This window comes from Haliaeetus leucocephalus, unplaced genomic scaffold (assembly GCF_000737465.1).
Source record: "Haliaeetus leucocephalus isolate CR32 unplaced genomic scaffold, Haliaeetus_leucocephalus-4.0 Scaffold932, whole genome shotgun sequence".
Lineage (NCBI taxonomy): Eukaryota > Metazoa > Chordata > Aves > Accipitriformes > Accipitridae > Haliaeetus > Haliaeetus leucocephalus.
The window spans coordinates 3311989-3328270 of record NW_010973368.1 but is presented as its reverse complement, the minus strand read 5'-3'; the positions used below and the strand labels follow the sequence as shown (position 1 = coordinate 3328270).

The following is a 16282-nucleotide window of genomic DNA, read 5'->3' as shown; positions in this document are numbered from 1 at the left end:
GGCGGCCGGTGAGGAGGGGGGCCGGGCTCGGGGGTGCCTCGGCGGGTCGGAGGGGAGGTGGGCACCCCCGAGAGCTGAGTGCCGGCCCCCGCGTCTTCCTCCGTTGCAGGCCTGGCCCCCGGCTGGACGGGCTGTTCCTGCGGCGCTTCCTGCGGCTGCAGGCCGTGCTCTTCCCCGGCTGGCCCTCCCCCAGCGCCCTGATGTTCCTGACGCTGCTCGGCGTCGCCTTGCTGGGTGAGCCTGGGGTGGTGGGGAGGGGGGGCCGCACCCCGCGTCTGCTCCCCGTTCCCCCGTGCTCCCCCCCGCCTTTTGCCGTGCCACCGCCGGCCTTCATGTCCCGCCCGCGCTTGCCTCTCTCCTCCAGAGCAGCTGGTCATTTACCAGGTCGGCGTCATCCCCAGCCGGTACTATGAGGTCCTGGGGAACAAGGACTTCTCCGGGTTCAAAACGCTGACTGCCGTTGCCCTGACTCTGATCGTAGCGAACTCCACGGTAAGGCAGGCCAGAGGCTCCCGTGTCTTGGGAGGGAAAGGGAAAGCTGCCCCTGGCCCCCGGCGTGATCCTGGTGCCGAAGGATTGAGGTCTGCCCTTGCCCCGTTAGGTAGCTACCTGTGGGACAGATCACTGGTACGAACTGTTAGTTTTTATTTCATTTGAGGAAATGCTTGTTCTTCTCGCTCATCTTTTCCCGTCTGTCTCCTTGCCCTCATTCCAGCTAAAGAGCTTCGACCAGTTTATCTGCAACATGATGTACGTGAGCTGGAGGAAATCCCTCACCGAATACCTCCACAGCTGCTACTTCCAAGGCCAGGTCTACTACAGCCTGCACGTGCTGCGCGAGGACATCGATAACCCGTAGGCTGCTTGTGGCTTCTCTCAGCCTCTTGCTTGGCTTCTCCTGGGCTGCTCTGCAGCTTTTCCTGACTTCTCTGTCTCTCTGGGTAGGGGCTTGAGCCCTAGAAGCATTTGCCATCTGGGCACAAATAGCCTTTTCTGCCCTGGGTGGGAGGTGGTGCCTGTTGCTGGGATCTCCCATGACTGCTGGTCATGAGATGGTTTTAGGAGTAGGATGTTTCTGTTGCGAGGCAAATGGAGGCCCAGCAGAACAGGGAACTAGTGCTGCTATAAAACATGCCGTCTGCAGACTCAACCCTTGACACTCAGTGTGATGTTGCAAAGGGCCTGGCTGGAGTCAGAGAGCACCGCCTCTCCCTGCCTTCACGCAGCCAGTGTGTTAGGACAGTCCCTGTTGTTCTGTTTGAACTTCAACCACCAGAGCTTCCAGCTGAACACAGTTCTTTTTTAGTTGGGTTTTTAGTGGTTTCAATAACCCATGGGAGCTACATCCAGGAAGGGCTTTGTTTTGCACTGTATGAGGGCCACCTTTCCTGTTCCTAGGAAGGAAATGTCAGAGGTGACTTGAAATATGAGAGAAGGAGGAGCATTCAGTCCCTCCTTGCTTATCTCAGCCCACCTCGAGATCCCCTTCCAGTTTGCTTTGTGCACTGTCGTGCTTACTGCAGAGCTGCTGATCTAACCCGGGCTGTGCAGCGAAGGTTGAACGCCTTCCTTCCTCACAACTGCGTGCTGACCCTGGCCTTCCAGCCTGTCCTTGCTGGACACTGCTGTTGTAGTTATTCACTCTGAAGTATTAAAGATCCTACATTAGATATCATGTAAGAGGTAGAGGCTTTTTTTCCCCTCCAGAATTTAAAGAAGTTGTTATTAAATACTTGCTGAAAAACTAGAAAGCAGGGGATGACTTCTTCCAAATTATGTGGCTTTATACAGTTGTTTTGAGACCTTAAGCTCTCCTGCCCTGGAGGGGACGCTTCTGGTCACACGTTGATGGTACCAGAGGAGACCGGGCCTGAGGTCCCTGTGAGAAATGGCTGTCTTGCAGGGACTCCTAACTGTTGTCCATAGTGGTGACCTCAAGGAACTGAAACAGCTGCCGTGCTTCTGCTGCCCAGTGTTCCTGGCTGCCTGTCCTTGCCTCTTTGTTGCACAGTGTGGTTTGTGTGGCTGCAGAATGGAATCGTGCTGGGTATCTCAGATGTTTTTTTGTCTGTATCATTTTTCAGCCAGATGCGTTCCCTGGCTGCTTCTGCTGGCCTAGTGCTAGGACACAGCCCGAGTAAGAGCAATCAGCTGTGCGCCAGGGGTGCAGCAAGCAAGGAGAGGTCTTAGCTTGGGTCAAACAGCCCTACTGCCAAACGTGAAATCACAGCTTCATGATGTTGATGCACTTTCCAGCCCCTGATGGGGTTACTCCCACCCTAGTTAAATGTTCATTTCTGGTAGTGTTTTGCAGTTGTATGGAGTTGCAAGGAGAGGTTAAAAAGCCATGCCTGTCACCAAGGCATGCAGTGCTTCCCAGGAAGTGTAGCACATTGGCCACAGCTAGAAGCTTCTGCATGCCTGTCTTTTCCTTTGGTGGGGGTGGGGTGGGGTGGGGAAGGGGAGGACAGAGGCCCCTCTCCACATTGACTATCCTGCTTAGGTTTATTTTTAACCAGGGAGTGTGCTCACATTGTGCAGTGAAATGCATGAGATAACTGGGTCAGTCTGCTCTGCAGTGATGGAGCCAGCTCTCCTGACCTCAGCAGACCAAATGTGTGGGATTGCTGCAGAGTATTTTTCATTACCACCTTGCTTCTGCTCAAACATCCAATCTTATTGTTCAGTGTCTTTTTTGGTGCCACTACAAATATTTTCTTTATCTTGCAGTTCCTTGGTAAGAATTTTTTCCCTGCACCGGGTACTTAGAGAATGAACTAGAGCAATGAAGTGACCTCCATTATGCAGTGCAAAACAAACTGAGTGTTAGATGCATGGTGTCATCCATCTAGAAGGAATGAAGAGTGGGTTATGAGTGGCATACAAACACTTGCAGCTCTTAGCAGGGCATTTGAGTTGATGTTTATGTGTTATCATTACATGTTGCTTAATAGCTCATAAAAAGCAATATTCTGCCATGAGTCTATAGTATGACTTAAATTATAACTTTATGGGAACAATTACAGTCTGAGGAAAAGGAAAAATGATGACTGTAAGGTCAGTCAGGGTGAGAGCTGCCCCAAAATTAAATCCATTGCTGTTCCAGGACTGTAAAAAGAGTTGAGAGAGGAATGTCCCTGTGGTTGTATCTGCACTGATGTCTAAGCGGGAGTCCAGTCTTGCGCTTCATTCTGGACTCTAACATTCACAGTTGTGGCCTTTCCATCTGTGCTTAGAGCATCAGACTGAAGCCCTCATCCACGTGTTCTGGACAGATGAGGTGCCAAGGGAGTAAATATGCTGAAATCCTTTCTAGTTACCCCAAATGCAACTCCTGCTCAGCAGTGGGCCAGACGGGACTTGAGGGTCTGTCACCCATGTGCCTGCTGCCGATGGGGTGCGCTGCTGCCTGCTCTTGTGGGATGGAGGTGGGTGGAAGCACTTTCTTCCTTGCAGCAAAGGGACTGGAGCGCACTCCATGTAGAGTGAACGGACCAGCTACTGTGGAAAGGTTGGCTTTGATGGAAGCGTTTGCAAATGTCCAACAGCTGGTGAAGGCCTGGCCTGTGCCCTAGCCAGTCCTTGTGGCTCTGATGCCTGAGATGCAGCACAAGTACTGAAGGTTTGGGGGAGAGTCAGTAGTTTTTGGTAGTACGGGGGTGGGTCCAGGAGAGGAGTAAAGGACAAGGATGCAGAGACCTTTAGCACAGAGTTGAGCAATGTTGCACATGGAACAAGGGGTTAATACAAGGAACAGGGTGAAAGTAACAGAAGGAGCTGTTCTTCCTGGGTGCCAGGAAGGCCCTTGGGTGGGTCCTCCTGGGCCATGGAAATTGTCTCCTATGGGGGAACAGGAGTCACAGCTGCAGGTCCCTCCCAGGCAGGGTTGTTCACTTGCACCCTGTTCTAAGTTCAGGCAATGAAACAGCCTGGCTTGTACTCTGTTAGGGAGTTAGTACTGGTTCTCGCTCCTGGGCTTTAACAGCATCCGTGGCTCTTTTTGTTGAGCAGGGACCAGCGCATCAGCCAGGATGTGGAGAGGTTCTGCAGGCAGCTCAGCTCCATGGCCAGAAAACTCATCATCTCACCCTTCACGCTGGCCTACTACACGTACCAGTGCTTCCACAGGTAAGGACCCATACTGGCCCTGCTTTCACACCTCTTTCTTATGCTCTTTTTTGAAGCCTGGCACCCATGTTACAACTCGCCAGAGGAACACTTGTACGTATGGGTGAGCAGTCTCTGCACTGCAAAGGCAGTTCTGCCTTGGGGATGCTGGAGTGTGCAGTGCTGGCCTCCAGACCTCTGTGAAAGCCAAGAGAGGTGACAGTTGAGGGCTCTGACTGCTTGAGCCCAAGGGTGCTAGGGTGTACTTTTGCTTGGATTATTAGCTGACCTCTCCTTCTCCTCTGTAGCACAGGCTGGCTAGGCCCGGTGAGCATCTTTGGGTATTTCATCATTGGGACAATTGTCAACAAAGTATTGATGAGCCCAATTGTGTCTAAACTTGTGCAGCAGGAAAAACTGGAGGGGGATTTCAGGTGAGTCCCAGCAGGGCAGTGTTTTCACTGCCTCTTGGCAGCTCCTGCTAAAGCTGCATTTTTGTCCCTGTTCAGTGCTGTGTACACAGCTACTTCTCTTGTCCATGACTTTGCCCACAGTCAGAGAAACCTATCTGCACAGCGCTGCCCCAAAGTCCGTGTACTGAGCCCCCACCACCCCTTTCACTGCCCTGTGTCATGGCAGGCAGTGCCCTTGCTTCAGTATCCTGGTTCAGTCTCCAGGCTGCTTGCCTGGTCATTGCTGTTGCTGGTGCCTCTGCTAGGGCGTTGGATGTGTTCAAGAAAACTGCACATGGAGCTTCCTTGGGTACAGATGCAAGTTCAGTGAACTGCATCTACTGACAGAAATCAGGTTTCTGCTTCACCACCATCTTTATGAAGTGCCCAAAACAGCACAGTCTTTCCATATGCTCTGTAACTCGTCCCCTCCCCTTCCCCTGCAGGGTTGGCTGGGTGTGTGGCAGGCAGCTTTGCAGCTTTCCCTGGGGCTCAGGGCATCCAGGGACAGCAGCAGAAGCTGGTGTGGCACAGGGAGCCCAGACCAGGCCAGTTGGCTGTGGTGATTCTGTATGGTGGAGATGCTGGGCTAGCAAACGGGAGGCCCAAGGGCTGAGAAGATGTGCACAGAGAACAGGATACTAAACCGATGCACCACTGAGCTGGCACAGAATTATGTCATCTTGTGCTAAGCCTTGGTCTCTGGTGCCTTTTTGGGCTTACTGAGTATTTCTGTCAAGAGATGCCTCATATCAGTGCTCTGTCAGATGCAAGACAAGTTTCCTTTAGCAAGGATGTTGGCTACATAATTCGCTGGGCATTTGTGCACAATACTGATGATGTTTCTTTGGGTTGTGCAGGTTCAAGCACATGCAGATTCGTGTCAATGCGGAACCAGCTGCTTTCTACAGGTTAGTAGCATTCATTTCTTTACGTCCTTGTAAGGATCCTCCCAGCTCAGGGCATCCTTGTTGTATTCATGTATCACAGAGGAGTCCAAGTCCTGTTGCTGCAGCCGGAGCTTTCTGTCCCCTCTGTCATGCTGAAGTATCATACAGCTCTGACGTTCTGTTCTCCTTTGCATTCTGCACATCATCTGCAGAAATACTCCACAGCAGCTGGAGACAACTATTTTTTCTCTGCCTCCCTTCTGACATCCCCAGAGGCCTGATACAGATTCGGTGCTGGCTTAGAGACCATTTCTGATGTTTTGCCAGGTCCTTACCTGAAAGATTGCTCAAGGTCTCATTGCATCTTGTCAGGATGTTCCCCCAGGGACTTGTTGCAGGTTGCTTCTGGGCCCATCCTGCTGCTGCTAACCTGCATGTCTTCTGTGGATGTGCTAGCTGTTGCCTGGCCTCCTTACCTCTGTTGCTCCTCTAGGTCAGTCTGTGCTCTGACTCTCTCAACACTGTACTGCTACTCTGTGAGTTTGCTCAGTGTTGTTTACCCCAGAGCTGAGCGCACAGTTGGGAGCCTGGCAGCACCTCCCCTCTTAGTGATGCCCTGAAGTCTGTTGAGCTGTTGCTTGGAGCCTTTAAGGTGTTTCACAGAAATGGCTAGAACCCAGAAAAAGGGCCACGATTTTACTGTAGCTTGTGCTGGGGTGCCTGGTTGGTGGGAGGAGGTCGTTGCTCCTCTCTTGTCAAGTGTCTGCCGTAGCCCTGCATGTTGTAAAATCACACTTCTCCCAGGAATTTAAGCAAGCAGCAGCTGTCCTGTCTCTGGTCTTCCCTGCTTGTGATCTGTATTTGGTTCCTTCATGCTGTAATGACTGAGCATTTCAAGTGTTGTGGTGCTGTCCCCAAAGTGGTTTGATTCAAAATAACCAATTCCATAAATATTTATATTGACAGGCATGAAACTCTGATTTAAATAACTGAAATCAGTCTTGGTTTGCATTGGCAAGTTTGAGTTATTTCTTTGTGGACTGGTTGATTCTTATTGGTTGATGATAATTTTTCTTAATGGAGAAGATAGTCTAATTATGTGCCCTTCGTTAAGCTGCAGTACTTTTCCTCACAATTTTGAAGTTTTTTATTCTATTACTAAGTAGAAAATGGAAAGTGAATTATTATACCAGAAAATGGAGTGTATTAACTTCAGTACAGTTCATTATATAGAAAAGCTTCACTTGGTGGGAAGCTAGAATTTAATTGAATTGCACAAAATGAGGCATTTTCATGGTATGAATCTTAATTAAAAATAAAGGAATTTTTAAAAAGGTTGCATTCCTAGAATTCTGCAAGAGGAGGAACACGTGGCGAGTGGCTGGTTTTGATTGCCAGACTTCTAGCTTGTAGAAGCTGTTGGTTAGATCTTGTCCTCTTGCACCTGCCTAATGATCGTTTTGGTAAACGAAGAAACAAAACCTGAGCACTGTCACCTTTTTACTTCTTTCTGTGTTTCTAAGCCTTTGGCAAACTTGCTTTAAAAGTGAACTGAATGGGAGGAAAAGCTGAAACCTTTACAGCAATCTATCCGTCTGCAAAAGAAATAATAGCTCTGGTTGCCAGTGCCTTCCTTGCTTTTAACTCATTGTTTCCAAGGCTTTGTCCTTTCCAAATACTCAGCAGCAAAGACTGCAGCTCAGTGGTTACCTGAAATGGGCTGTGAGGCAGTAATGCCAAACTGCAGTCTAACTGGATGTATTTTTGAGAAAGAAAATGTGTTTTTCTAAGAACCAAGAATCTTTAGAACTGACTCTTCAAAAATCCTAATTTGTATTTTTTTTGTGCAGCTCCTGGCCCTATCTGCTCTGGCCCTAGTGACTCCCCCCTTGCATGGACCGTGGTGGGAGTGTGGGTGTGTGTGCTGGGCACAAGCATGTGTTGGGTGCAGGGGGAATAGCTGCTGTGGCAGGTGGGAGCCTGGAGTGAGATGTGGAGCTCTGTCTGCATTTTGCCACCTGAGGGCAGGCCAGCCCTTGCGAAGGAGCAGAAGGAGCTGCCATGCTTGCTGAAGGTGGTGGTTTAGAGCCGAGATGTGCCTCCTTGCTACTGGCTCAGCCTGGCCGTGGGAGCGTTGCTGCTAGCTCAGGTGGTGGGCGACCCCCTGGTGCCTGCGGAGACAGCCCTGGGAAAGGGGGGGCCTGTGGGGCTGGGGTCACCCACGCTGGGGGCTGCAGTGACTGGGGCATGTCTGTGTCCCACTCCTCTGGGGTGGGGAACGGGAGGAGGTGGACTGGGGCTGCTGGCCATGCAGTGGTGTTGCCTTGCTGTCACCTTCTGGACTCAACCCTGCCCTCTCCTTCCTGGCTCCAGCTGTGTAGCAGTGTTGTCCCTCTCTTCTGACCAGGCTCTGCTTGGAAAGCGTGTGTGACCTTGGGTGTGCATTGTTCCAGGCTGAGGCCTCGCTGACAGTGTCTGGCCTTGCCTCACCTTCTCCTGTGTGCAACAGCAGCATCCACAGGCTCTGGGAGAGATTTGCAGGGTTGTTTGTTGCTGCCAGAGTTTCTTGGTGAAGCTCTTCAGGAAGGCGCTCTTGGCTGTTCAGTTCCTGCTCAACCAAGAGCTTGTTGCTTGGAGGCTAAGGTGCCAGACGCTTTGCAAGTCTCAGTCCTAAAGCCCATGCTTTGACCTCATTGTGGTGCTCGTGGGATGTCTGTGGCATGTTGCAATCTTATTTTACAGGGCCGGGCGAGTGGAGCACATGCGCACGGACTGGAGGCTGCAGAGCCTGCTGCAGACCCAGAGGGAGCTGATAGGGAAGGAGCTGTGGCTATACAGTGAGTGGGTAGTTTGGGGTGCAAAGTGGGGCATGTGGTAGCTCCATTGCGGTGGTCCACAGGCTTGGGAACCCTCCTGCTAGAGCAGCAGTGCTGGGTTTTCCTCTCCCGCCTCTTGCTGGACCGTGAAAGCCTTGAGGGTGAACAGAAGGTGCCTCCTGCAGTCCTAAATGGGAATCCTGTTGTGAAAAAGCCTCGGAGAGCAAAGTTGTGGAGGACCCAGTGAAGTCAGAAAATGCAGGCCCCAAAAGGGGAATCTGCAGAAAACTGTGCTTTTTATGGGGCAGGTGTTTAATGGCCAAGAAGAGAGGGAAGGACTTGAGCTTTGGGGAAGGAGAAGACTCTGTATGTGTGGTTGGGAGCTGTGGAAACTTCTTTCCTATAGAGCCTGTCCCTTGAGCATAGTTGTCCCTGGAAAAATCTCCCTTCTGCCTTTGTCTCTGGTCCAGGTTTGGGCATTAAATGACCACTATCAAGACAGCTCTTCCTCATCTCACCAGCATAATGATCTTCTGAGCAGCTTAAAGGGAGGGAGAGCCCTGAACACAGCTGTATCTGTGGGAGTTTGGGGTCTTAAGTCTTTCTGCCTCTCCTGTGCTTCAAGACAGACTTCACAGCCAACCATCGTGCCCCAGAGCTTCCTTTTTGCCCTCCCTCCTGTTTCTTGTGAGTTATCCAGGCCCCTGCAGAGTAGAAACAAGCAGGCAAAGTGGCTTTTGCCCCATAGTGGTTCCTGAGCTGTGTGTCTGGATGATGTTTCTCTGCTCAGGGGCCTGCCCCAAAGTGCTCTTTGCTTGGGAAATGAATTTTCACTGTGGTGCTTGTGCTATCATGCGAAACAGGTGGTTCTGCTCTGGTGCATTGTGAAGGGCTGAGGCAAGACCAAGGGTCTTCCTCTGACTGGGCTCATGGGCTGCACTTGAGCCTGGCTGGGACAGAGGTTCTCACCCTAACTCACTGTCTTCTCTCAATGTGCTTCTGACAAGTTGGGATCAACACCTTTGACTACCTGGGCAGCATCCTGAGCTATGTGATCATTGCCATTCCCATCTTTTCTGGGGTCTACGGTGACCTGAGTCCAACAGAGCTCAGCGCCCTTGTCAGCAAGGTGAGCTAAGGGTGATCTCCCAGACCCCATTGTGGAGGGTGTGCGGGCACTGAGGATGGAGGTTGCATGTGGGGCTGGTGGCACTGAGGCTGGATAACCTGCAGCAATTGACCTTCAGCTTAGAATGTCTCTGCCCATGGTGGCCTGGAAATGGGAGCTTGGAGCCAGTTGGTGTGTGATTAACCTGGGGGTGAGATCTGTCAAGAACACATCTACGTAAGCATTTCCTAGCTCAGACCTCTGTGTCTAAAAAAAACCAGGGGGTCAGAAAGCCTCTGGCTTTCAGCAGTATGGGTGGGGATTGGGTCCACACAGTGCTGCGGGTCCAGGTTATGCCCTGGGCTGCTGCACGTGGTGAGCCTGGCCACCTGTGAGGCTGAGCTGGCTTGCATTTGCCTTCCTGACCTGACTTGTTCCCAGATACTCAAAACTGGCTTGTGACAGAGAATGCAGAGCTAAAAATAGCTAAGTGGGCACTGCAGGCTGAGACACCCTGCTCTGAACCATGTACGGTGCTGGGGCAGGGCTGGTGGCATGCATCTGCATGACTTAGACAGGGTGAGCATGCTGGGCCCTGGGCTGGCCAGCAGGCACTCTGCAGACACCATCCCTGGGTGGCAGAAGATGTGTCCACCTGGCAAAAACTGCTATACTGAGCAGGGAAGCCTTGCTCCATCCAAACATGGTCATCTTCTCCTTCACTCCCACCACCCTGGGTGACTTCTCCAACCCTCCTTCATCTTGCTGGGACTGCTGACATGGCCAAATGTCTGGACTCCTTGGCTGCCTCCTTGCAGCCATGGAGGAAGGGGCAGTGCCCCAGCTCAGCGCTGACCCTTCCTCTGGCATGTGATTTCTCCCCAGAATGCCTTTGTTTCCATCTACCTTATTGGCTGCTTCAGCCAGCTCATAGATCTCTCCAGCACTGTGACCGATGTCGCTGGCTACACGCACAGGTGAGCTCTGCGGGCAGATCTCTGCAGGAAAGGGAAATGCGGGACAAGAATCTGCCCAGGTCTGTGCTAAATAAATAAGAAACAATTGCTTGTGAGCAAGCATAGACAAGTTTGGATATTGTGAGGAGGCTGCTGGAGTTGTCCCTGGCATTCATGCAACCTCCTGTTTGTCTAGGATTGGTGAACTACAGGAGACCTTGTTGAGCCTTGGCAGAAAAAAAAATAACAGCTACTCAGAAGTCAAAGCCAGCTGGGATTTGGATGGGTGAGTCTCCTCTCAGCAACTGGCTGGCTTGCAGCTTACGTGCCAGAGTGTGGGGCTGTCATGGGGTGGAGGTGGCCCTTGGTGTCACAGCCTGTTGCATGCAGTTGGTGGAGCAGGCAGTGCTTACTGTGATTTGTCATTCCCGGGGTGCATGGGGCAAAGCTGGTGTCACAGAGGCACAGGAGGTCTCAGCATGATCGCTTACCCCCAGATCTCTCCTCCTTTGTCTTGGTGGTGGCCCAGCAGCCATTCTGGGGAGGACCCAGTGCCAAGGGACACAGCTTTCCTTCTGGAGCGAATGACGCTCTCGGTGCCATCCTCTGGCAAGCTGCTCATCAAGGACTTGAGCCTCAGGATCTCACAAGGAAACAGTGTGATGATTGTGGGGAACACTGGCACAGGGAAGACATCTCTCCTGAGGGTCCTTGGGGGACTCTGGGAGAGCACGCAGGGTAAGGACTGCTGCTCACTGCAGCCTTCTCTTTCTCAACCAGGGCTGCCCTGTGTTTGGAAGGTGGCTCTGTGGGGTTGTAAGGCCAGTGCCACCTTGTAATGGTGAATGTGTCACTGATGCATTGGAGCCACCCATCTCTATTGCATGCTCTGCTCTGGCTCTCATTGCTTTGCCCTGTGTTGCAAATACACCTATTCTGGGATTTATTGGTTACTTCCTGGGGCAGGGCTGCGGGGGGGTGGGGGGTAATTGTTGGCTGGCACTGCAGGCTTGGCATGAGTGTGTCTCTGTGCAGGGAGCATCAAGATGCTGACCTGCTTTGGCCCTCGGGGAGTGGTGTTCCTGCCGCAGCGGCCCTTCTTCACCGATGGAAGCCTGCGTGAGCAGGTGAGCCCAGGGGCTGCCTCTACTGTCCCCAGTTCTGCTCCCAGCTGTGCCTTGCAAACCTGTGTGCTGCAGAAAGGCCTGCAAGAGGGAGGGTGCCTGTCGCTGCTCCTTCCCTCGTGCCTGAGTTCATGCCACTGCCATTGCATCTCTCATGGACTGTGTCCAGCTCCCTCTGACATGGCTTCTTTTGCTTTGTTAAACAGGTGATCTATCCCCTGAAGGAGATCTATCCAGTTTCAGGTATTTTAATGGAAATTCATTAGAGCAATTAGCCAACCCAGCAGTGTCAACTCCCTGTCCTGTACATAGTGCAGCTTCTTCCCTACCATGCCCCTTCAGGAGCACTCATCCATTTTGCTTTTGTTGCCCTCTGCTTTTCCCTGGAAGATTTACCTTAGTGTAGGTTAAGGTCAGCTCTGTGTTCCCTCCCATTTGCGAGGGAACATATTCTCTGGATAAGAACATACTCTCTTGATGCAATGAGGACAAGCTGGCCACGCTCTGCATGTTGTGCTAGACATGTGATACGTGTTGAGGCACCTTGCTGTTGGGATACATCTGATCTGTCTGGTACAACCTGCCTTTGGGCAAGCTATGTTTGCCTTCATCTCATTTTCCATCCACCTCCATCTTTCACTGTTCCTCTTTTTCAAATGATGCGCCAGGGCCTTGCATGCTGTCAAGGTCAGACTAGATGGATCCTTTCTCTTCCCTGCCCTTTTCCCAAGTGAGACCACATGTGGTCTGCTGCAGCTTGGAGATGTCCAGGTTTAAGTTTCTGTCTGAGTAAAGCGGTGTTATGTGCTGCTTTCAAACTCTTGGGAGTCACGGTCTTGCAGAGAGCAACAGCAGCCGTCAGCTACTGTTGTGGCTCTTCAGCAGCTTCAGAGAGGTCCATGGCTGATGCACAGCACTTCTGCTCAGCTTCCATAGCTGCTGACTGTACCAGCTCAAGTGTCTGTTCTGTTCCACATCTGGTTCACCCTGAGGTTTTTCCATCCCACATAGGATCCTTTTGCTGGCTGTTACCAGAGCCTTGCTCCCATGACTCCACCACCTGCAGCGTACAGTGGGCAGTCAGCCATAAGAGAGCAGCTGGTGGGCAGGGCCTTGGCAATTGAAGCCTGGATCCTTGTGTTCTGGCTGTGTCCATCTGTGACCATGGACTGAGCCAAGTCTCAGGTGTATCTGTGGAGCCCAGCTACATCCTGGCATGCTGCTCACAGGCATGGTTAACATTTTTAAGGAAGGTCACTCTTTGGGAGCTCTCTGTGCCAAAGCTGAGGACCTGATATAGTTAAGTGGTTGAGTCAGCTACACTGGATGTCAGGAGATCCTCCAATCCATCCCTCCTGCCCCACCGACTCCTTGCAGCTGTGGCCTCAGCACATATTGCCTCTACTTATGCTTTACTGCTTTCTCCCCTAGGGTCTGCAGATGATGAGAGAATTGTGCGATTCCTGGAGCTGGCTGGGCTGGTGAGTCCCTGGTAGTGCTGCTGTCGCCTTTGATGGTGCTGCCAGCGAGGGAAGAAGAGATGAGGTTTTGTGGCAGAACAGCATGACTCTGTGCTGGACACATGCAGGGACATTGTCTGCAGCTGGGAGCAGGACTGTCCATGGGACAGGCAGAGGAGGAGGGATACAGAGCAACTTCAGCTCAAGCGGGAAAAGAGAGAGTAGCAGGAAGGGGGTGGTTATGCTCAGGGCCGTGGGCTGACAGGGTTGGGGGCTGTGTTTACAAGTCTGCTGTGCTCTCTGCAGACTGATTTGCTGGCAAGGGCTGGAGGACTGGACAAGCACGTGGACTGGAACTGGTAAGGGAGCTTGCTGTCTGCGTGAATTTGGGTGATTCCTCCGGGTGGGGAACATGTCTAAGCAGATGCACATTGCTGCTGGACTTAGGAATATCTGTGTCCAGCTGTGTCATGGAGGAGGTGGGCAGTATACAGGGGCAAAGCCTTCATGCCCTAAATATCAATGTCATCACCAGCCATGCTGCTCTGCAGGCACCTGACTGTGCACAGGGGTGCAGAGCCAGTCCCAGCATGGAGGGGGACACAGGGGACACACAGGGACAGTTGCTTGCTGGGGTATCCAATATCAGCAACCATAAGCTCTTTGGCAAACGAGCTCTTTTTATTGAGGGAGATTTTGAATCTCAACCCTGCTGCAGGTATGACATCCTGTCCCCAGGGGAGATGCAGAGGCTCTCGTTTGCACGGCTCTTCTACCTCCAGCCAAAATATGCGGGTGAGTGAATGACTGCAACAGAAAAGGGGGGGAGGGTGGGAAAGGCCTTTGGTGTAAAGAGAAGCTGGTACAGAGAGAGCTTATGAAATCCCTTCTTTGCTAGGAACATGCTGCATCTTCATTGTTATTTTACCAGTGTAGCACACAGAGGATTCAGGGTGAAAACATTTCATTATCTGTGTGGAGGGTGGTGAATCAAGAGGCTGTATATAAAACATTCTCTTCTTGGGGAACTAGTGATTAATATTCTTGGTCCAGGTCCGATGACACCTGAAGAAGCCCCCTCTTGGCATGCTCACTGGTTGCCATGTAAAGAAGTGTGCATGCTAGGGAGCATGGCGTCAGCTGCCATATCTGAAGCTCATGAACCTCTGCAGGGTTATGGATGGAATGTGGGAAATTTAGCTGTAACGCAGCAAAAGAAGTGAAGGAGCAGTGGAAGAAACGGTCCTGAGAGATCACAGAAGCAGCTCCCGTTAGCAGATGGGGCTAATTCCTTTGCATACATAGATTGCTAGTGACTGCTGGGGACTGGCGGGGGCTGTTGGAGGACTTGTCATGAGGGCCAGGGTGGGTGTGGGTGAACAGAGCCAGTGTCGGTAGCATGTAGCCACATCTAAGTACCTCTCTTCCCCTGAAGCCTGCGGTGTGTTTCAGTGCTGTCTGGGCAGAAGGAACCTGTGGATTGCAAACTAAAAGCTGTAGACATGATGTAAACCAAATTATATTTATCTGCTCCAGATCTGTAGTATTTACCCTTAACTGACAGGAAGGTGCCTCAGGCCATCCTGGATGCTCCAGGTGGGAGGGGTGCACAGGCTGCTGCTCAGCCTGGTGCTCTTGCATACCACCTGCCTTGAGAAGGTTGCATCTTGGCTTTCACAACAGTGAGGACGAGGCAGTGGCTGGCAGCTGTTGAGGGAGAGGAATGAGGTGAACGGCATGGCTTGGGTGGATTCAAGGGCTTGTGGGGAAGGGCAGCTTTCCCAGTTGACTGACAGCAGCTGTACCACAGGAAAATCAGAGTCCTTGGGCTTCTCCAGATGTTCTTGGTGAACTCAGGTTAATATGTGAAATGTTCTCTGCAGTTGCTGCTCTTTTGCCTAGGGGGAGATGACTGGTTGGGAGGGGATTTGTGGCACTCATTACTTTTCTCTTAGTGCTAGATGAAGCCACCAGTGCCCTCACAGAAGAGGTGGAGCATGAACTGTATCGTGTGTGCCTTCAGCTGGGCATGACGCTGATTAGTGTGGGACACAGGGCCAGCCTGGAAAAGGTGAGACAGGGAGACAGCGCTCCACGCCTGCCTGGTGGTGGCAAGAAAGGGGAGGTAGAGAGGGGCCCTGGTGAGCAGAGGGGAGTGACTGAGGTTGGCAAGCCTCACAGTGGGAGGATATACCCTCATAGAAGCATCCCTCAGTCATTGTGTTATTGAATTGCAGTTCCACAGCTGGATTTTGAAACTTCATGGGGAGGGAAGATGGGAGCTCACTCAGCGCGAGAAGGTGAAGCAGCTCCCAGTGGGGGAAGGATGCTGAAAAACATGCCCTTGTCTGGTCAGCCACAGAACCTGTACACGCGTGGGAGAGCTCTGAATAGTAGACATGGAGCTGCCGAGCCAGCGGCCGTCAACAAGGGATTCATCCAGTGCAAGACCAGTTCTGGATTTTGCTGATGGACACAGAGCCAAGTCTGAACTCATGGTGTGGGGTTCTGCCAGGAGCAGATACATCTATGTGATCCTTCTCCCACCCCCTTCTCCTGCCTCCCTCCCTCTCATGGGGGAAAGGGCTGAGCTGCTAGGCTGCCCAAAGAGAAGATGCTGCTTATGGGGCTTGTAGAAGCAATGGCGAGAGAAACCTCCACTTGTCCAGGATGCAGTGGTGCAAGGCTAGGATGCAGCCTCCTGTTCTGCCCTCTGTGCCTTGCTGGGACCTCTGTCTCTTTGATGCACAGCTCTGCAGAACAGACTTCTGTACCTGTGGCTCTGTTGAGGGTTGTGCTCCCCAGCAGGAGCCAAGGGATGCACTGTAAGGGGAAGAGAATGCTGGCACAGAAAAGGGGCATGTCTCTGCTCTCCTTCTGACACAGGGTTACAGGTCAAAGGAACATTTCTGTATTAAAATCTGGGGCCTGTTTTCCAAAGATTTTTATGGAGAAGAGACAGTATTTGTTAACCAGACTGCTGCATCTTTTCCTTCTGGGGTTTGCTTTGGAGGAGATGCTTGTATATTGGCAATGGTCCTGGACTAGACTACTGCTGAAGAGCAGAGCAGGGGGAGGAGTAATATACCTATCCAGGGCTAGGCATCCTGGCCTGCTGCTACCTTCACAGCTACTGCAAGGCACAAGGAATGCCAAGGAGGTCTTTTGGCCCTCTGCTTTTAGGGGAGGAAACAAAGCTCACCTCCCTTTGCTGTTCTGCCTGTGATGAGTCATGTTGTCTCCTGTGCCTCTCATAGGTGTGTAGAGACAGAGGTTTTGAGGATCTCTGTGTTGCAGAGGGGTCACTTTGAGACTGCAGTGGAGGTACGGTCTCTGAGCACTTACTGGCCACCAGTTGTTTAGTGACAT

At 51.9% G+C, this 16282-nt stretch overlaps 1 protein-coding gene across 1 annotated transcript; it reads left to right on the top strand.

Annotated features, from left to right (window-relative positions):
* The first annotated feature begins 113 nt into the window (after positions 1-113).
* On the top strand, positions 114-15804 carry ABCD4 (ATP-binding cassette, sub-family D (ALD), member 4). The gene is made up of 18 exons (XM_010583704.1): positions 114-234; positions 365-492; positions 716-855; positions 4012-4128; positions 4416-4541; positions 5420-5470; positions 8192-8286; positions 9273-9394; positions 10259-10350; positions 10526-10615; positions 10859-11067; positions 11365-11456; positions 11660-11696; positions 12885-12934; positions 13220-13272; positions 13632-13708; positions 14869-14984; positions 15151-15804. The coding sequence occupies exons 1-18, from the start codon at positions 201-203 to the stop codon at positions 15244-15246; spliced, it is 1725 nt and encodes a 574-aa protein (XP_010582006.1). The 5' UTR covers positions 114-200; the 3' UTR covers positions 15247-15804.
* Positions 15805-16282: the final 478 nt, after the last annotated feature.